We start from the raw sequence: 23,755 nt of genomic DNA on the forward strand, positions 1-23,755 counted from the left end.
GTGGATGACACTTTTGTCATCTGGCCACATGGCCGGCCTGCTCTAGACCAATTCTTCGACCACATCAATTCCATACACCCAGCCATCAGATTTACCATGGAAGTCGAAATAGATGGCAAGATACCTTTTTTGGATGTCCTAATTAAAAAGAGACCTGATGGTTCAATGAGCCACTCTGTCTACAGGAAAGCTACCCATACGGATGCTTATCTGAAACCGGATTCCCACCACCATCCATCACAGAAGAATTCTCTCATCAAGACTCTGTATCATAGAGCCCAATGCATATCCGACCAGGAACACATAAGCAGTGAACTCAAGCACGTACACCAAGCTCTTAGGGCTAATGGTTACTCCGACTATACAATCCGCAAAGCTATCACTCAAACCATGAAGAAGAACCCTCTTGAGGAGCCTTTCAAAACCATCACTTTACCCTACATTGCTGGGATCACAAAAAAGATCTCCAAAATCTTGAATAAACACAAGATCCAGGTCCGTTTCAACACATTACATAAAATCCGTGATCTGGTTCCGTCTGTAAAAGATGTGATTCCGGACATACAATACCCTGGTGTCTACAAACTAAGTTGCCTCTGTGGTAGTAGTTACATTGGAGAAACCAAACGCCATATCTCGGACCGCATTCGTGAACATAAAGCAGACCTTAAACACGGTAGGACCAACACCTCGGCCGTAGCAGATCATTGTTCTAATTCAGTAGGCTCACATGCCATTGACTTTTCCAAGACGGAGGTTCTTTGTAAGCCATCTGGCTTCCATGAGAGATTCGTTCATGAGGCTATCCACATATACAAGCACAGAGACAATTTCAACCGAGAAGATAGATTCTATCTTAGCAATCATTGGAAAGATTTGATAAATCATTTCAGTTCTTGATTGATTGTTCACGCTTACAGTGCCTTTCAGACAGCATACATAAAAACAAATTTCGTCTCCCCCCTCCTCTTTTCAAAAAATAGATGGACTAGTCCTGGGCAAACTGCCAATCGTTGCGCGTGACGCAAACGTTATTTTTTATAGATATATATAAATAAATATGGCGTTTTCAAAATAAATTTATGCAAACCGACACACCTGATGATGACCGTTTGAGTTATGGTCGAAACGTCGTGAGAATTTTTTATTGTTTTATATATATTTTGTTGTTTCTCTTCAACGTGACTTTACCGAAAAAACTAAGAATATAATGTAACTACTAGTTTAGTTGTAACAATGTAACTACTAGTTTAGTTGTAACAATGTAACTATTAGTTTAGTTGTAACAATGTAACTATTAGTTTAGTTGTAACAATGTAACTACTAGTTTAGTTGTAACAATGTAACTACTAATAGTTTAGTTGTAACAATGTAACTACTAGTTTAGTTGTAACAATGTAACTACTAGTTTAGTTGTAACAATGTAACTACTAGTTTAGTTGTAACAATGTAACTATTAGTTTAGTTGTAACAATGTAACTATTAGTTTAGTTGTAACAATGTAACTACTAGTTTAGTTGTAACAATGTAACTACTAGTTTAGTTGTAACAATGTAACTACTAGTTTAGTTGTAACAATGTAACTAATAGTTTAGTTGTAACAATGTAACTACTAGTTTAGTTGTAACAATGTAACTACTAGTTTAGTTGTAACAATGTAACTACTAGTTTAGTTGTAACAATGTAACTATTAGTTTAGTTGTAACAATGTAACTATTAGTTTAGTTGTAACAATGTAACTACTAGTTTAGTTGTAACAATGTAACTACTAATAGTTTAGTTGTAACAATGTAACTACTAGTTTAGTTGTAACAATGTAACTACTAGTTTAGTTGTAACAATGTAACTACTAGTTTAGTTGTAACAATGTAACTACTAGTTTAGTTGTGACAATGTAACTACTAGTTTAGTTGTAACAATGTAACTACTAGTGTAGTTGTAACAATGTAACTACTAGTTTAGTTGTAGCAATGTAACTACTAGTTTAGTTGTAACAATGTAACTATTAGTTTAGTTGTAACAATGTAACTACTAGTTTAGTTGTAACAATGTAACTACTAGTTTAGTTGTAACAATGTAACTACTAGTTTAGTTGTAACAATGTAACTATTAGTTTAGTTGTAACAATGTAACTATTAGTTTAGTTGTAACAATGTAACTATTAGTTTAGTTGTAACAATGTAACTACTAGTTTAGTTGTAACAATGTAACTACTATTAGTTTAGTTGTAACAATGTAACTATTAGTTTAGTTGTAACAATGTAACTACCTGTTTAGTTGTAACAATGTAACTACTAGTTTAGTTGTAACAATGTAACTACTAGTTTAGTTGTAACAATGTAACTACTAGTTTAGTTGTAACAATGTAACTACTAGTTTAGTTGTAACAATGTAACTACTAGTTTAGTTGTAACAATGTAACTACTAGTGTAGTTGTAACAATGTAACTATTAGTTTAGTTGTAACAATGTAACTAATATTAGTTTAGTTGTAACAATGTAACTATTAGTTTAGTTGTAACAATGTAACTACTATTAGTTTAGTTGTAACAATGTAACTATTAGTTTAGTTGTAACAATGTAACTACTAGTTTAGTTGTAACAATGTAACTACTAGTTTAGTTGTAACAATGTAACTACTAGTTTAGTTGTAACAATGTAACTATTAGTTTAGTTGTAACAATGTAACTACTAGTTTAGTTGTAACAATGTAACTACTAGTTTAGTTGTAACAATGTAACTACTAGTTTAGTTGTAACAATGTAACTACTAGTTTAGTTGTAACAATGTAACTACTAGTTTAGTTGTAACAATGTAACTACTAGTTTAGTTGTAACAATGTAACTACTAGTTTAGTTGTAACAATGTAACTACTAGTTTAGTTGTAACAATGTAACTACTAGTTTAGTTGTAGCGATGTGAAGGTGAGTTTAGTTGTAGCGAGAGAGTTTATTAATGCCGGGTAACCTCTTTGTCTCTCTCTGTGTGTGCAGGCCACATCAAGCTGACGGACTTTGGCCTCTGCAAGGAATCCATACATGAGGGAGCCATGACACACACGTTCTGCGGCACCATCGAGTACATGTGAGTGGCACGTGTGTGTGTGTACATGTGTGTGTGTGTACGTGTGTGTGTGTGTGTGTGTACGTGTGTACGTGTACGTGTGTGTGTGTACGTGTGTGTGTACGTGTGTGTGTGTGTACGTGCGTGTGTGTACATGTGTGTGTACGTGTGTAGGTGTGTGTGTGTACGTGTGTGTGTGTGTGTGTACGTGCGTGTGTGTACGTGTGTGTGTGTAGGTGTGTGTGTGTACGTGTGTGTGTGTACGTGTGTGTGTGTACGTGTGTACGTGTGTACGTGTACGTGTGTGTGTGTACGTGTGTGTGTGCGTGTGCGTGTGTACGTGTGTGTGTGCGTGTGTGTGTACGTGCGTACGTGCGTGTGTGTGTACGTGCGTGTGTGTGTACGTGTGTGTGTGTCTACGTGTGTGTATGTCTGTGTGTGTGTGTACGTGTGTGTGTGTACGTGTGTGTGTGTGTACGTGTGTGTGTGTACGTGTGTACGTGTGTGTGTGTGTACGTGTGTGTGTGTACGTGTGTGTCTACGTGTGTGTGTACGTGTGAAAGTGTGTACACTGTGTGTATGTGGGGAGCGATAGTGTAGTGGTTAGCGCTACGCTGCGCTATGAACCTGGCGACCCGGGTTCGATTCCCGCTCACAGCCAACACCAGTGACGATTATCTGAACCGGTCCTGGGCCGCCCCTAGGTCGACTCAGGCTCAAATGAGTACCTGGTGTAGCGGTGGTGTGTAAACATTGCCACTAGAGAGACAAAGGCGGTCGGGCGTGGTGCTGGCCACCCACCCCCTCTGTGTGTGTCACTGTGTGTGTGTCACTGTGTGTGTCACTGTGTGTGAGTCACCCTGTGTGTGTGTCACTGTGTGTGTCACTGTGTGTGTCACCCTGTGTGTGTCACTGTGTGTGTCACCCTGTGTGAGTCACCCTGTGTGAGTCACCCTGTGTGAGTCACCCTGTGTGTGTGTCACTGTGTGTGTCACTGTGTGAGTCACCCTGTGTGAGTCACCCTGTGTGAGTCACCCTGTGTGTGTCTCCCTGTGTGTGTCACTCTGTGTGTGTCACTCTGTGTGAGTCACTCTGTGTGTGTCACTCTTTGTGTGTCACTGTGTGTGTCACTCTGTGTGTGTCACTGTGTGTGTGTCGCTCTGTGTGAGTCACCCTGTGTGAGTCACCCTGTGTGTGTGTCACCGTGTGTGTGTCACCCTGTGTGAGTCACCCTGTGTGTGTCACTCTGTGTGAGACACCCTGTGTGAGTCACCCTGTGTGAGTCACCCTGTGTGTGTGTCACTGTGTGTGTCACCCTGTGTGTCACCCTGTGTGTGTCACTCTGTGTGTGTGTCACCCTGTGTGTGTCACCCTGTGTGAGTCACCCTGTGTGTGTCACCCTGTGTGAGTCACTCTGTGTGTGTCACCCTGTGTGTGTGTCACTCTGTGTGTGTGTCACTCTGTGTGTGTCACTCTGTGTGTGTCACTGTGTGAGTCACCCTGTGTGAGTCACTCTGTGTGTGTCACTCTGTGTGAGTCACTCTGTGTGTCACTCTGTGTGTGTCACTCTGTGTGTGTCACCCTGTGTGTCACTCTGTGTGTGTGTCACTCTGTGTGTGTCACTCTGTGTGTGTCACTGTGTGTGTCACTGTGTGAGTCACTCTGTGTGTGTCACCCTGTGTGAGTCACTCTGTGTGTCACTCTGTGTGTGTCACTCTGTGTGTGTCACCCTGTGTGTCACTCTGTGTGTGTGTCACTCTGTGTGTGTCACTCTGTGTGTGTGTCACCCTGTGTGTGTGTCACTGTGTGGGTCACTCTGTGTGTGTAACACCGTCTGTGTCACCCTGTGTGTCACTGTGTGTGTCACTCTGTGTGTGTGTCACCGTGTGTGTCACTCTGTGTGAGTCACTCTGTGTGTGTCACTGTGTGTGTGTCACTCTGTGTGAGTCACCCTGTGTGTGTCACTCTGTGTGTGTCACTCTGTGTGTGCCACTCTGTGTGTGTCACTCTGTGTGTGCCACTCTGTGTGTGTCACCCTGTGAGTCACTCTGTGTGTGTCACCCTGTGTGAGTCACTCTGTGTGTGTCACCCTGTGTGTGTCACTGTGTGTGTCACCCTGTGTGAGTCACCCTGTGTGTGTCACTCTGTGTGTGTCACTCTGTGTGTGTCACTCTATGTGTCACTCTGTGTGTGTCACTCTGTGTGTGTCACTCTGTGTGTCACTCTGTGTGAGTCACTCTGTGTGTGTCACTCTGTGTGAGTCACCCTGTGAGTCACTCTGTGTGTGTCACTGTGTGAGTCACTCTGTGTGAGTCACCCTGTGAGTCACTCTGTGTGTGTCACCCTGTGTGTGTCACTCTGTGTGTGTCACCCTGTGTGTGTCACTGTGTGTGTGTCACCCTGTGTGTGTCACTGTGTGTGTGTGTGTGTCACTGTGTGTGTCACCCTGTGTGTGTCACTGTGTGAGTCACTGTGTGAGTCACCCTGTGTGTGTCACCCTGTGTGTGTCACTGTGTGTGTCACCCTGTGTGTGTCACCCTGTGTGAGTCACCCTGTGAGTCACTCTGTGTGTCACTCTGTGTGTGTCACTCTGTGTGTGTCACTCTGTGTGAGTCACCCTGTGAGTCACCCTGTGTGTCACTCTGTGTGTGTCACTGTGTGAGTCACTCTGTGTGTGTCACTGTGTGAGTCACTGTGTGAGTCACCCTGTGTGTGTCACTCTGTGTGAGTCACCCTGTGAGTCACTCTGTGTGTCACTCTGTGTGTGTCACTCTGTGTGTGTCACTCTGTGTGAGTCACCCTGTGAGTCACCCTGTGAGTCACTCTGTGTGTGTCACCCTGTGTGAGTCACCCTGTGTGTGTCCCTGTGTGTGAGTCACTCTGTGTGAGTCACTCTGTGTGAGTCACCCTGTGAGTCACTCTGTGTGTGTCACTGTGTGAGTGTCACCCTGTGAGTCACCCTGTGTGAGTCACTGTGTGAGTCACTGTGTGAGTCACTCTGTGTGTGTCACTGTGTGAGTGTCACCCTGTGAGTCACTCTGTGTGAGTCACTGTGTGAGTCACTCTGTGTGTGTCACTGTGTGAGTGTCACTCTGTGTGTCACTCTGTGTGAGTCACTGTGTGAGTCACCCTGTGTGAGTCACCCTGTGTGTGTGTCACTGTGTGTGTCACTCTGTGTGAGTCACCCTGTGTGTGTCACTGTGTGTGTGTGTCACCCTGTGTGAGTCACCCTGTGTGTGTCACTCTGTGTGAGTCACCCTGTGAGTCACTCTGTGTGTGTCACTCTGTGTGAGTCACTGTGTGAGTCACCCTGTGTGTGTCACTGTGTGAGTCACCCTGTGTGAGTCACCCTGTGTGTGTCACTCTGTGTGAGTCACTCTGTGTGTGTCACTCTGTGTGTGTGTCACCCTGTGTATGTCACTCTGTGTGTGTCACCCTGTGTGTGTCACTGTGTGTGTCACTGTGTGAGTCACCCTGTGTGAGTCACCCTGTGTGTGTCACTGTGTGTGTCACTGTGTGTGTGTCACTCTGTGTGAGTCACCCTGTGAGTCACTCTGTGTGTGTCACCCTGTGTGAGTCACCCTGTGTGAGTCACCCTGTGTGTGTCACTGTGTGAGTCACCCTGTGTGAGTCACTCTGTGTGTGTCACTGTGTGAGTGTCACCCTGTGAGAGTCACTGTGTGAGTCACTGTGTGAGTCACTCTGTGTGTGTCACTGTGTGTGTCACCCTGTGTGAGTCACCCTGTGTGTGTCACCCTGTGTGTGTGACTGTGTGAGTCACTCTGTGTGTGTCACTGTGAGTCACCCTGTGTGAGTCACTCTGTGTGTGTCACCCTGTGTGTCATGCTGTGTGAGTCACTCTGTGTGTGTCACTGTGTGTGTCACTGTGTGAGTCACCCTGTGTGAGTCACCCTGTGTGAGTCACTGTGTGTGTCACTCTGTGTGTGTCACTCTGTGTGTGTGTCACTCTGTGTGTGTCACTCTGTGTGTGTGTGACCCTGTGTGTCACTCTGTGTGTGTCACTCTGTGTGTGTCACTGTGTGTGTGTCACCCTGTGTGTGTCACACTGTGTGTGTCACCCTGTGTGTGTCACCCTGTGTGTCACTCTGTGTGTGTCACTCTGTGTGTGTGTCACTCTGTGTGTGTCACTCTGTGTGTGTGTCACCCTGTGTGTGTGTCACTGTGTGGGTCACTCTGTGTGTGTAACACTGTGTGTGTCACCCTGTGTGTCACTGTGTGTGTCACTCTGTGTGTGTCACTCTGTGTGTGTGTCACCCTGTGTGTGTCACTCTGTGTGAGTCACTCTTTGTGTGTCACTGTGTGTGTCACTGTGTGTGTGTCACTGTGTGTGTCACTCTGTGTGTGTGTCACCCTGTGTGTGTCACCCTGTGTGAGTCACTCTGTGTGTGTCACTCTGTGTGTGTCACTGTGTGAGTCACTCTGTGTGTGTCACCCTGTGTGTGTCACCCTGTGTGTGTGTCACCCTGTGTGTGTCACCCTGTGTGAGTCACTCTGTGTGTGTCACTCTGTGTGTGTCACTGTGTGTGTCACTCTGTGTGTGTCACTGTGTGTGTGTCGCTCTGTGTGAGTCACTCTGTGTGAGTCACCCATCAACCGGAGGCGAGGAATGGTGGTCGTGGTTACTTATGCCCCCACCGAAGATGAACATCCGTGGAGGGATGCAGGCAAAGCCGATGAGTCAGATGCCTTCTATGACCTCCTGTCACAGGTTCTGGCTAAAGTGGCCTCTCGGGATAGAGTCATCATGTTGGGTGACTTCAATGCCCGAGTTGGTCATGATACTGGCACCTGGTCTGGAGTGATTGGAGGGCATGGGCCAGATCAGCTCAGTAACAACGGTAGGAGGCTGCTAGATTTTTGTGCAGCCCATGGGCTTGTAATTACCAACACGCTGTTCCGGCATCGGCGCATCCACACAACATCATGGATGCATGCCGGGTCCAAGCAAGAACATCTGCTGGACTACATAGTGACGGACCAGCGAATGCGAGCCCATGTCCTTGACACCAGGACCTACCGTGGAGCTGATCTGCCCTCTGACCATCGACTAGTCATCTGTAAGATGCGCCTGCCATTCTTCCACTCCGGTGGTGGGTGTACACCCAGGACCCCATTCCAACATAAAGTGGCCTGGTCTCAGTTATCTGATGAAAGTTGCAAGCGAGAATTTCATCATCGCTTGCGGCTGGGATTCGCATCGTCCCCGACTCCTCCTGATGTCGAGGGTAAATGGACGAGGTTTAGGACTGACTCATGCAGCTGCAATGGCTGCTTTGGGTACGCGGTCCAGACCTCCCCAGAGACCCTGGCTGACAGAGGAGGTGTTCAGGATGGTTGAGAAAAAGCGACAGGCCCACTGTCATCGGCTACAGAATCCCACGTCAGAGAATGAGGAGGCTTACCGCAGCCTTCGCTCGGAGGTTCGGAGAGCCGTGAGGCGCTGCAAGGATGGGTGGTGGTCGCGGGTTGCTGAGGAGATGGAGTCTGCCTCAGTGGCCCGTGATCACAAATCTCTATTTAACTCCATCAAAAAAGTAACCTGCAGCGCCACACCTATTACCATCATTAGGGGAAAAAACGGTGATCCAATCTCCGACCCCCAGGAACAGGTTCGCAGATTTGCTGAGCATTTCTGTGAGGTCCTGGGGGAGGGAAAATCACCCAGCCAGGAAAACATCGTGGCACAAAGTGAGGATGACCCTGCTGAGGCTGCGGTGCCTCAAATAGTGGCTGGCTGAGGTGCCATCTGCTGAGGAAGTATTGAAGGCGATCCGGAGTCTGAGACCAGGAAAGGCAGCGGGCAGAGATGATCTCCCAAGCAAAATGCTGAGGGAGGGTGGCGTTTGTGCACAGACTGCCCTATATGACATCATAACAACAGTCTGGACCACTGGACGGGTTCCGCAGGATTGGAAGGATGCCCTGGTGGTCCCCCTTTTTAAGAAGGGTCCCCCTTTTTAAGAAGGGGGACCGCACAGACTGTAACAACTACAGGGGCATCTCACTCCTCAGTGTGCCGGGAAAGGTCCTGGCAAGGATTATTCAGCATCGCCTTTCCAGGCACGCTGAGAGGCTTGCGGAGCCCCAATGCGGTTTCAGGAAAGGGCGGTCCTGCACAGATGCCATATTTTCTGTCCGTCTGCTACAGCAGAGGTGTAGGGAATTCCCACAAGACCTACATCTCTGCTTTATTGACCTGGTCAAGGCCTATGATACCATCAGTAGGCCTGGGCTCTGGGTCGTTCTTCGTGCTTTTGGAGTACCTGACCCTCTGCTCACGATCATTAAGGACCTTCATGATGGTGAGCGGGCCCGGGTAAAACTACGTGGCCGGGAGTCAGAGCCATTCCCTGTACACCTTGGGGTGCGACAGGGATGTCCTCTGGCTCCCACATTATTTAACATCTATTTTGACCACGTAGTTCGTGAAGCCTTCAATAGCTGTACCGGGGGAATCTCCATATGGTACAGATATAATGGGAGGCTAATCGATGCCCGGGTGCGGTCAAGGGATGGCTCCCTATTGCTCAACCACGTTATGTATGCTGATGATTTGGTAATAGCTGCTCAGTCAGAGGAGGAGTTGGAGACGCTGCTGCTGAGACTGGAGCGTGCCACTAAGAGGTGGGGCCTTACCATCAGCCCCACCAAAACTAAGCACCTGCCTGGGTATTTTGTACCATCGGACACTCCACCCCCACAACTCCCAATCGGTGATGGGGCAGTTGTGGAGAGAGTGGAGAGTTTCCCATACCTGGGCAGTGTGCTTATGACCGGCTCCAGTTTAACAGCAGAGGTCTCACTCCGAATCAGTCGAGCGGCAATATCTTTTCATCGGTTGCGTAACGCTGTGTGGAAGCTACCTGGTCTGTCGCTCCACACTAAGCTTCAGGTCTTCTCGGCCACGGTCATTCCCTCCCTTCTCTACGCTTGCGAAACGTGGACCCCCCTAATGGAACATCTTCGCCGGTTAGAAACATTTAGGCTGGCCTGCCTACGATCCATCCTGGGTTTAACCAGACTGGATTGTGTGAGGAGCTCACAAATCCTTGAAAGATCTGGGCAGGGTCCCATCGGTGAGCTCCTCCGGCAGGCAAGGCTGCGATGGCTGGGTCATGTAGCCCGCATGCCCAGCCACCGCATGCCGAAACAGCTTTTGTTTGGCCGGATTGAGGGGGCTAAGCGGGCGCGGCACGGGCTAGAGAAGAGATGGAGTGATGTGGTACAGGAGGACGTGGAGCTGAGTGGACTTGCCGATGACTGGTACCAGCGGTGTCAAGATCGGCCTCTGTGGAGGAGGCTCGTGAAGGATGCTACTGGGCAGTTGGAGGCAGTCGCCCTCCAACAACAACGGAGGGCGGAGGAGCGACGCTCACAACAACGAGCGGAGCGCCGGGTGGCTAAAGCACAGCAGGTTGGCACAGTAGGGGACACAGGTGGTGCATCAGCCAGTCATCTCAGTCAGTCGACCCGTGGCACCTGGGTCTGCCCCGTGACCTCCTGCCAGCGGGCGTTCGACACTTCACGTGGCCTCAGGGTGCACATAGCCTGGCACAAGCGTCGTGGTGACATCACCGCCACTTAGTGGCGAATGGCGGTTGTTGTTGTTGTTGTGTCACTGTGTGAGTCACTCTGTGTGTGTCACCCTGTGTGAGTCACCCTGTGAGTCACCCTGTGAGTCACCCTGTGAGTCACCCTGTGTGTCACTCCCAGGGCACCGGAGATATTGAGGAGGAGTGGTCACAATCACTCTGTGTGTGTGAGTCACCCTGTGTGTGTCACCCTGTGAGTCACCCTGTGATTCACCCTGTGTGTCACCCTGTGTGTGTCATACTGTGTGTGTCACTGTGTGTGTCACTCTGTGTGAGTCACCCTGTGAGTCACCCTGTGAGTCACCCTGTGAGTCACCCTGTGAGTCACTCCCAGGGCACCGGAGATATTGAGGAGTGGTCACAATCACTCTGTGTGTGTGTGTCACTCTGTGTGTGTGTCACCCTGTGAGTGTGTCACTGTGTGTGTCACTGTGTGTGTCACTGTGTCACTGTGTGAGTCACCCTGTGAGTCACCCTGTGAGTCACCCTGTGAGTCACCCTGTGTGAGTCACCCTCTGAGTCACCCTGTGTGTGTCACTCCCAGGGCACCGGAGATATTGAGGAGGAGTGGTCACAATCACTCTGTGTGAGTCACCCTGTGTGAGTCACACTGTGTGAGTCACTCTGTGTGTGTCACCCTGTGAGTCACCGTGTGTGTCACCCTGTGTGTGTCACTGTGTGTGTGTCACTGTGTGTGTGTCACTCTGTGTGTCACTGTGAGTCACTGTGTGAGTCACTGTGTGAGTCACCCTGTGAGTCACCCTCTGAGTCACCCTGTGTGTCACCCCCCAGGGCACCGGAGATATTGAGGAGGAGTGGTCACAATCGATCTGTCGACTGGTGGAGCCTTGGGGCTCTGATGTACGACATGCTGACAGGCGCGGTGAGACTACACTACACATTATACTACATTATACACTACACATTATACTACATTATACACTACACATTATACTACATTATACACTACACATTATACACTACTACATTATACACTACTACATTATACACTACTACATTATACACTACACATTATACACTACTACATTATACACTACTACATTATACTACATTATACACTACACATTATACTACATTATACACTACACATTATACTACATTATACACTACTACATTATACACTACACATACATTATACACTACACATTATACTACATTATACACTACACATTATACTACATTATACACTACACATTATACTACATTATACACTACACATTATACTACATTATACACTACACATTATACTACATTATACACTACTACATTATACTACATTATACACTACACATTATACTACATTATACACTACACATTATACTACATTATACACTACACATTATACTACATTATACACTACACATTATACACTACACATTATACTACATTATACACTACACATTATACTACATTATACACTACACATTATACTACATTATACACTACACATTATACTACATTATACACTACTACATTATACTACATTATACACTACACATTATACTACATTATACACTACACATTATACACTACACATTATACTACATTATACACTACACATTATACTACATTATACACTACACATTATACTACATTATACACTACACATTATACACTACACATTATACTACATTATACACTACACATTATACACTACACATTATACTACATTATACACTACACATTATACTACATTATACACTACACATTATACTACATTATACACTACACATTATACTACATTATACACTACACATTATACTACATTATACACTACACATTATACTACATTATACACTACACATTATACTACATTATACACTACACATTATACTACATTATACACTACACATTATACACTACACATTATACACTACACATTATACTACATTATACACTACTACATTATACACTACACATTATACTACTATACACTACTACATTATACACTACTACATTATACACTACTACATTATACTACATAATACACTACTACATTATACTACATTATACACTACACATTATACTACATTATACACTACACATTATACTACATTATACACTACACATTATACTACTTTATACACTACATTATACTACATTATACACTACATTATACACTACTACATTATACACTACACATTATACTACATTATACACTACACATTATACTACATTATACACTACACATTATACTACATTATACACTACACATTATACTACATTATACACTACACATTATACTACATTATACACTACATTATACTACATTATACACTACATTATACACTACTACATTATACACTACACATTATACTACATTATACACTACACATTATACTACATTATACACTACACATTATACTACATTATACACTACTACATTATACTACATTATACACTACACATTATACACTACACATTATACTACATTATACACTACTACATTATACACTACTACATTATACACTACACATTATACTACATTATACACTACATTATACACTACACATTATACTACATTATACACTACTACATTATACACTACACATTATACTACATTATACACTACACATTATACTACATTATACACTACTACATTATACTACATTATACACTACTACATTATACTACATTATACACTACTACATTATACTACATTATACACTACACATTATACACTACACATTATACTACATTATACACTACTACATTATACTACATTATACTACATGATACACTACACATTATACTACATTATACACTACACATTATACTACATTATACACTACACATTATACTACATTATACACTACATTATACACTACTACATTATACTACATTATACACTACACATTATACTACATTATACACTACACATTATACTACATTATACACTACACATTATACTACTTTATACACTACATTATACTACATTATACACTACATTATACACTACTACATTATACACTACACATTATACTACATTATACACTACACATTATACTACATTATACACTACACATTATACTACATTATACACTACACATTATACTACATTATACACTACACATTATACTACATTATACACTACATTATACTACATTATACACTACATTATACACTACTACATTATACACTACACATTATACTACATTATACACTACACATTATACTACATTATACACTACACATTATACTACATTATACACTACTACATTATACTACATTATACACTACACATTATACACTACACATTATACTACATTATACACTACTACATTATACACTACTACATTATACACTACACATTATACTACATTATACACTACATTATACACTACACATTATACTACATTATACACTACTACATTATACACTACACATTATACTACATTATACACTACACATTATACTACATTATACACTACTACATTATACTACATTATACACTACTACATTATACTACATTATACACTACTACATTATACTACATTATACACTACACATTATACACTACTACATTATACACTACACATTATACTACATTATACACTACTACATTATACTACATTATACTACATGATACACTACACATTATACTACATTATACACTACACATTATACTACATTATACACTACACATTATACTACATTATACACTACATTATACACTACACATTATACTACATTATACACTACTACATTATACTACATTATACACTACACATTATACTACATTATACACTACTACATTATACTACATTATACTACATGATACACTACACATTATACTACATGATACACTACACATTATACTACATTATACACTACACATTATACTACATTATACACTACACATTATACTACATTATACACTACACATTATACTACATTATACACTACACATTATACTACATTATACACTACTACATTATACACTACTACATTATACTACATTATACACTACACATTATACTACATTATACACTACACATTATACTACATTATACACTACACATTATACTACATTATACACTACACATTATACACTACTACATTATACACTACTACATTATACACTACACATTATACTACATTATACACTACACATTATACTACATTATACACTACACATTATACTACATTATACACTACACATTATACTACATTATACACTACACATTATACTACATTATACACTACACATTATACATTATACACATTATACTACATTATACTACATTATACACTACACATTATACTACATTATACACTACACATTATACTACATTATACACTACACATTATACTACATTATACACTACACATTATACTACATTATACACTACACATTATACTACATTATACACTACTACATTATACACTACACATTATACTACATTATACACTACACATTATACTACATTATACACTACACATTATACTACATTATACACTACTACATTATACTACATTATACACTACACATTATACTACATTATACACTACACATTATACTACATTATACACTACACATTATACTACATGATACACTACACATTATACTACATTATACACTACATATTATACTGCATTATACACTACACATTATACACTACATTATACACTACACATTATACTACATTATACACTACACATTATACTACATTATACACTACATTATACACTACACATTATACACTACACATTATACTACATTATACACTACATTATACTACATTATACACTACATTATACTACATTATACACTACACATTATACACTACACATTATACTACATTATACACTACACATTATACTACATTATACACTACTACATTATACTACATGATACACTACACATTATACTACATTATACACTACACATTATACTACATTATACACTACACATTATACTACATTATACACTACATTATACACTACACATTATACTACATTATACACTACACATTATACACTACTACATTATACTACATTATACACTACACATTATACTACATTATACACTACTACATTATACTACATGATACACTACACATTATACTACATGATACACTACACATTATACTACATTATACACTACACATTATACTACATTATACACTACACATTATACTACATTATACACTACACATTATACTACATTATACACTACACATTATACTACATTATACACTACTACATTATACACTACTACATTATACTACATTATACACTACACATTATACTACATTATACACTACACATTATACTACATTATACACTACATTATACACTACTACATTATACACTACTACATTATACACTACTACATTATACACTACACATTATACTACATTATACACTACACATTATACTACATTATACACTACACATTATACTACATTATACACTACACATTATACTACATTATACACTACACATTATACATTATACACATTATACTACATTATACACTACATTATACTACATTATACACTACACATTATACTGCATTATACACTACACATTATACTACATTATACACTACACATTATACTACATTATACACTACACATTATACTACATTATACACTACACATTATACTACATTATACACTACTACATTATACACTACACATTATACTACATTATACACTACACATTATACTACATTATACACTACACATTATACTACATTATACACTACTACATTATACTACATTATACACTACACATTATACTACATTATACACTACACATTATACTACATTATACACTACACATTATACTACATGATACACTACACATTATACTACATTATACACTACACATTATACTGCATTATACACTACACATTATACACTACATTATACACTACACATTATACTACATTATACACTACACATTATACTACATTATACACTACACATTATACTACATTATACACTACATTATACTACATTATACACTACATTATACTACATTATACACTACACATTATACACTACACATTATACTACATTATACACTACACATTATACACTACACATTATACTACATTATACACTACATTATACTACATTGTACACTACACATTATACTACATTATACACTACACATTATACTACATTATACACTACACATTATACTACATTATACACTACACATTATACTACATTATACACTACTACATTATACACTACACATTATACTACATTATACACTACACATTATACTACATTATACACTACACATTATACTACATTATACACTACTACATTATACTACATTATACACTACACATTATACTACATTATACACTACACATTATACTACATTATACACTACACATTATACTACATTATACACTACACATTATACTATATTATACACTACACATTATACTACATTATACACTACACATTATACTACATTATACACTACACATTATACTACATTATACACTACACATTATACACTACATTATACACTACACATTATACTACATTATACACTACACATTATACTACATTATACACTACATTATACACTACACATTATACACTACTACATTATACTACATTATACACTACACATTATACTACATTATACACTACACATTATACTACATTATACACTACTACATTATACACTACTACATTATACTACATTATACACTACACATTATACTACATTATACACTACACATTATACTACATTATACAATACACATTATACTACATTATACACTACACATTATACACTACATTATACACTACACATTATACTACATTATACACTACTACATTATACACTACACATTATACTACATTATACACTACTACATTATACACTATACATTATACACTACTACATTATACACTACTACATTATACTACATTATATACTATACACTACTACATTATACACTACACATTATACTACATTATACACTACACATTATACTACATTATACACTACTACATTATACACTACACATTATACTACATTATACACTACTACATTATACACTACACATGATAATACATTATACACTACACATTATACTACATTATACACTACACATTATACTACATTATACACTACACATTATACTACATTATACACTACACATTATACTACATTATACACTACTACATTATACACTACTACATTATACACTACTACATTATACATTACTACATTATACACTACACATTATACTACATTATACACTACTACATTATACTACATTATACACTACACATTATACTACATTATACACTACACATTATACTACATTATACACTACTACATTATACTACATTATACACTACTACATTATACTACATTATACACTACACATACTACATTATACACTACTACATTATACTACATTATCCACTACTACATTATACACTACTACATTATACACTACACATTATACTACATTATACACTACTACATTATACACTACTACATTATACACTACACATTATACACTACACATTATACTACATTATACACTACACATTATACACTACACATTATACTACATTATACACTACACATTATACTACATTATACACTACTACATTATACACTACTACATTATACTACATTATACACTACACATTATACTACATTATACACTACACATTATACTACATTATACACTACACATTATACACTACATTATACACTACACATTATACTACATTATACACTACTACATTATACACTACACATTATACTACATTATACACTACTACATTATACACTACACATTATACACTACTACATTATACACTACTACATTATACTACATTATACACTACTACATTATACTACATTATATACTATACACTACTACATTATACACTACACATTATACTACATTATACACTACACATTATACTACATTATACACTACACATTATACTACATTATACACTACTACATTATACACTACACATTATACTACATTATACACTACTACATTATACACTACACATGATACTACATTATACACTACACATTATACTACATTATACACTACACATTATACTACATTATACACTACACATTATACTACATTATACACTACACATTATACTACATTATACACTACTACATTATACATTACTACATTATACACTACTACATTATACATTACTACATTATACACTACACATTATACTACATTATACACTACACATTATACTACATTATACACTACACATTATACACTACATTATACACTACACATTATACTACATTATACACTACTACATTATACACTACACATTATACTACATTATACACTACTACATTATACACTACACATTATACACTACTACATTATACACTACACATTATACTACATTATACACTACTACATTATACACTACTACATTATATACTATACACTACTACATTATACACTACACATTATACTACATTATACACTACACATTATACTACATTATACACTACTACATTATACACTACACATTATACACTACATTATACACTACACATTATACTACATTATACACTACTACATTATACACTACTACATTATACACTACTACATTATACTACATTATACACTACTACATTATACTACATTATACACTACACATTATACACTACTACATTATACACTACACATTATACTACATTATACACTACTACATTATACACTACTACATTATACACTACTACATTATACACTACACATTATACTACATTATACACTACACATTATACTACATTATACACTACTACATTATACACTACACATTATACTACATTATACACTACACATTATACTACATTATACACTACTACATTATACACTACTACATTATACACTACTACATTATACACTACTACATTATACTACATTATACACTACACATTATACTACATTATACACTACTACATTATACACTACTACATTATACACTACTACATTATACTACATTATACACTACACATTATACTACATTATACACTACACATTATACTACATTATACACTACACATTATACTACATTATACACTACTACATATACACTACTACATTATACACTACTACATTATACTACATTATACACTACACATACTACATTATACACTACACATTATACACTACTACATTATACACTACACATTATACTACATTATACACTACTACATTATACACTACTACATTATACTACATTATACACTACACATTATACAAATTATACCTTACAATACTACATTATACACTACACATTATACTACATTATACACTACTACATTATACTACATTATACACTACACATTATACACTACATTATACTACTATACACTACTACATTATACACTACTACATTATACTACATTATACACTACTACATTATACACTACTACATTATACACTACTACATTACACTACATTATACACTACACATTATACACTACATTATACACTACTACATTATACTACTATACACTACTACATTATACACTACTACATTATACACTACACATTATACTACATTATACACTACACATTATACACTACTACATTATACACTACTACATTATACTACATTATCACACTACTACATTATACACTACACATAATACTACATTATACACTACTACATTATACTACATTATACACTACTACATTATACTACATTATACACTACTACATTATACACTACTACATTATACACTACTACATTATACTACATTATACACTACACATTATACACTACTACATTATACACTACTACATTATACTACATTATACACTACTACATTATACTACATTATACACTACTACATTATACACTACTACATTATACTACATTATACACTACTACATTATACACTACACATATACTACATTATACACTACTACATTATACTACATATACACTACTACATTATACACTATACATTATACTACTATACACTACTACATTATACACTACTACATTATACACTACATTATACACTACACATTATACACTACTACATTATACACTACTACATTATACTACATTATACACTACTACATTATACTACATTATACACTACTACATTATACACTACACATTATACCTACTACATTATACACTACTACATTATACTACTATACACTACTACATTATACACTACTACATTATACTACATTATACACTACTACATTATACACTACTACATTATACACTACTACATTATACACTACTACACTATACACTACACATTTATACTACATTATACACTACTACATTATACACTACTACATTATACTACATTATACACTACTCATTATACTACATTATACACTACTACATTATACACTACTACATTTATACTACATTATACACTACTACATTATACACTACTACATTATACACTACTACATTATACTACATTATACACTACTACATTATACTACATTATACACTACTACATTATACTACATTATACACTACACATTATACACTACTACATTATACACTACACATTATACACTACTACATTATACACTACTACATTATAAACTACTACATTATACTACATTATACACTACTACATTATACTACATTATACACTACACATTATACTACATTATACACTACACATTATACACTACTACATTATATACTACATTATACACTACTAAATTATACTACATTATACACTACACATTATACACTACTACATTATACACTACTACATTATACACTACTACATTATACACTACACATTATACACTACTACATTATACACTACTACATTATACTACATTATACACTACTACATTATACTACATTATATACTACTACATTATACACTACTACATTATACTACATTATACACTACTACATTATACACTACACATTATACTACATTATACACTACACATTATACACGACACATTATACTACATTATACACTACACATTATACTACATTATACACTACTACATTATACTACATTATACACTACACATTATACTACATTATACACTACACATTATACTACATTATACACTACTACATTATACACTACTACATTATACACTACTACCTTATACACTACTACCTTATACACTACTACATTATACTACATTATACACTACTACATTATACTACATTATACACTACTACATTATACACTACTACCTTATACACTACTTCCTTATACACTACTACATTATACTACATTATACACTACTACATTATACTACATTATACACTACTACATTATACTACATTATACACTACTACATTATACACTACTACATTATACACTACTACATTATACACTACTACATTATACACTACACATTATACTACATTATACACTACACATTATACACTACACATTATACTACATTATACACTACACATTACACTACATTATACACTACACATTATACTACATTATACACTATACATTATACTACATTATACACTACACATTATACTACATTATACACTACACATTATACTACATTTTACACTACACATTATACACTACTACATTATACTACATTATACACTACTACATTATACTACATTATACACTACTACATTATACTACATTATACACTACTACATTATACTACATTATACACTACTACATTATACTACATTATACACTACTACATTATACACTACTACATTATACACTACACATTATACTACATTATACACTACACATTATACACTACACATTATACTACATTATACACTACACATTACACTACATTATACACTACACATTATACTACATTATACACTATACATTATACTACATTATACACTACACATTATACTAGATTATACACTACACATTATACTACATTATACACTACACATTATACACTACTACATTTATACTACATTATACACTACTACATTATACTACATTATACACTACTACATTATACTACATTATACACTACTACATTATACACTACACATTATACACTACTACATTATACTACATTATACACTACTACATTATACTACATTAACTACCACCATACTACTATAGCACCATACTACCTCCATACTACTAGACACCATATGACGTATACAACTATCTCCTCTACACCCAACACATATACACTACACAACACCCTCCACCTACACCTACACCATTATACACTACCACCATTCTACACTATACACTATACCATACACCCCTACAATCATACACTACCTACCATTATACACTACTACATTATACACTACTACATTATACCACCTACTACATTATACACTACTACATTATACCACTACTACATTATACACTACTACATTATACACTACTACATTATACACTACTACATTATACACTACACATTATACACTACTACATTATACACTACTACATTATACACTACTACATTATACTACATTATACACTACACATTATACTACATTATACACTACTACATTATACACTACTACATTATACTGCTATACACTACTACATTATACACTACTACATTATACACTACTACACTATACACTACACATTATACTACATTATACACTACACATTATACACTACTACATTATACTGCTATACACTACTACATTATACACTACTACATTATACATATACTATACACTACTACATTATACACTACTACATTATACTGCTATACACTACTACATTATACCCTACTACATTATACTGCTATATTATACACTACTACATTATACACTACACATTATACTACATTATACACGACTACATTATACTGCTATACTATACACTACATTATACACTACTACATTATACTTACACTATACTATACACTACTACATTATACACTACTACATTATACTACTATACACTACTACATTATACACTACTACATTATACACTACACATTATACTGCATTATAGACTACTACATTATACACTACTACATTATACTGCTATACTATACACTACTACATTATACTACATTATACACTACTACATTATACTACTATACACTACTACATTATACACTACTACATT

At 36.8% G+C, this 23,755-nt stretch overlaps 1 protein-coding gene across 3 annotated transcripts in view; it reads left to right on the forward strand.

The window, feature by feature from the left end:
- LOC116938280 (ribosomal protein S6 kinase beta-1) overlaps positions 1–23,755 on the forward strand; it is a 76,145-nt gene that overhangs the window by 27,633 nt on the left and 24,757 nt on the right. For all 3 annotated transcript variants that reach the window (XM_076063360.1, XM_076063359.1, XM_076063361.1), the window contains exons 8-9: positions 2,993–3,083; positions 11,468–11,558. In XM_076063360.1, the coding sequence (XP_075919475.1) occupies positions 2,993–3,083; positions 11,468–11,558 (182 nt within the window). The remainder of the gene's footprint in view (positions 1–2,992; positions 3,084–11,467; positions 11,559–23,755) is intronic.

The sequence above is a fragment of the Petromyzon marinus genome, unplaced genomic scaffold (assembly GCF_048934315.1).
Source record: "Petromyzon marinus isolate PM22_M1 ecotype Great Lakes invasive population unplaced genomic scaffold, UKy_Petmar_22M1.pri1.0 PM_Scaffold_104, whole genome shotgun sequence".
NCBI lineage: Eukaryota > Metazoa > Chordata > Hyperoartia > Petromyzontiformes > Petromyzontidae > Petromyzon > Petromyzon marinus.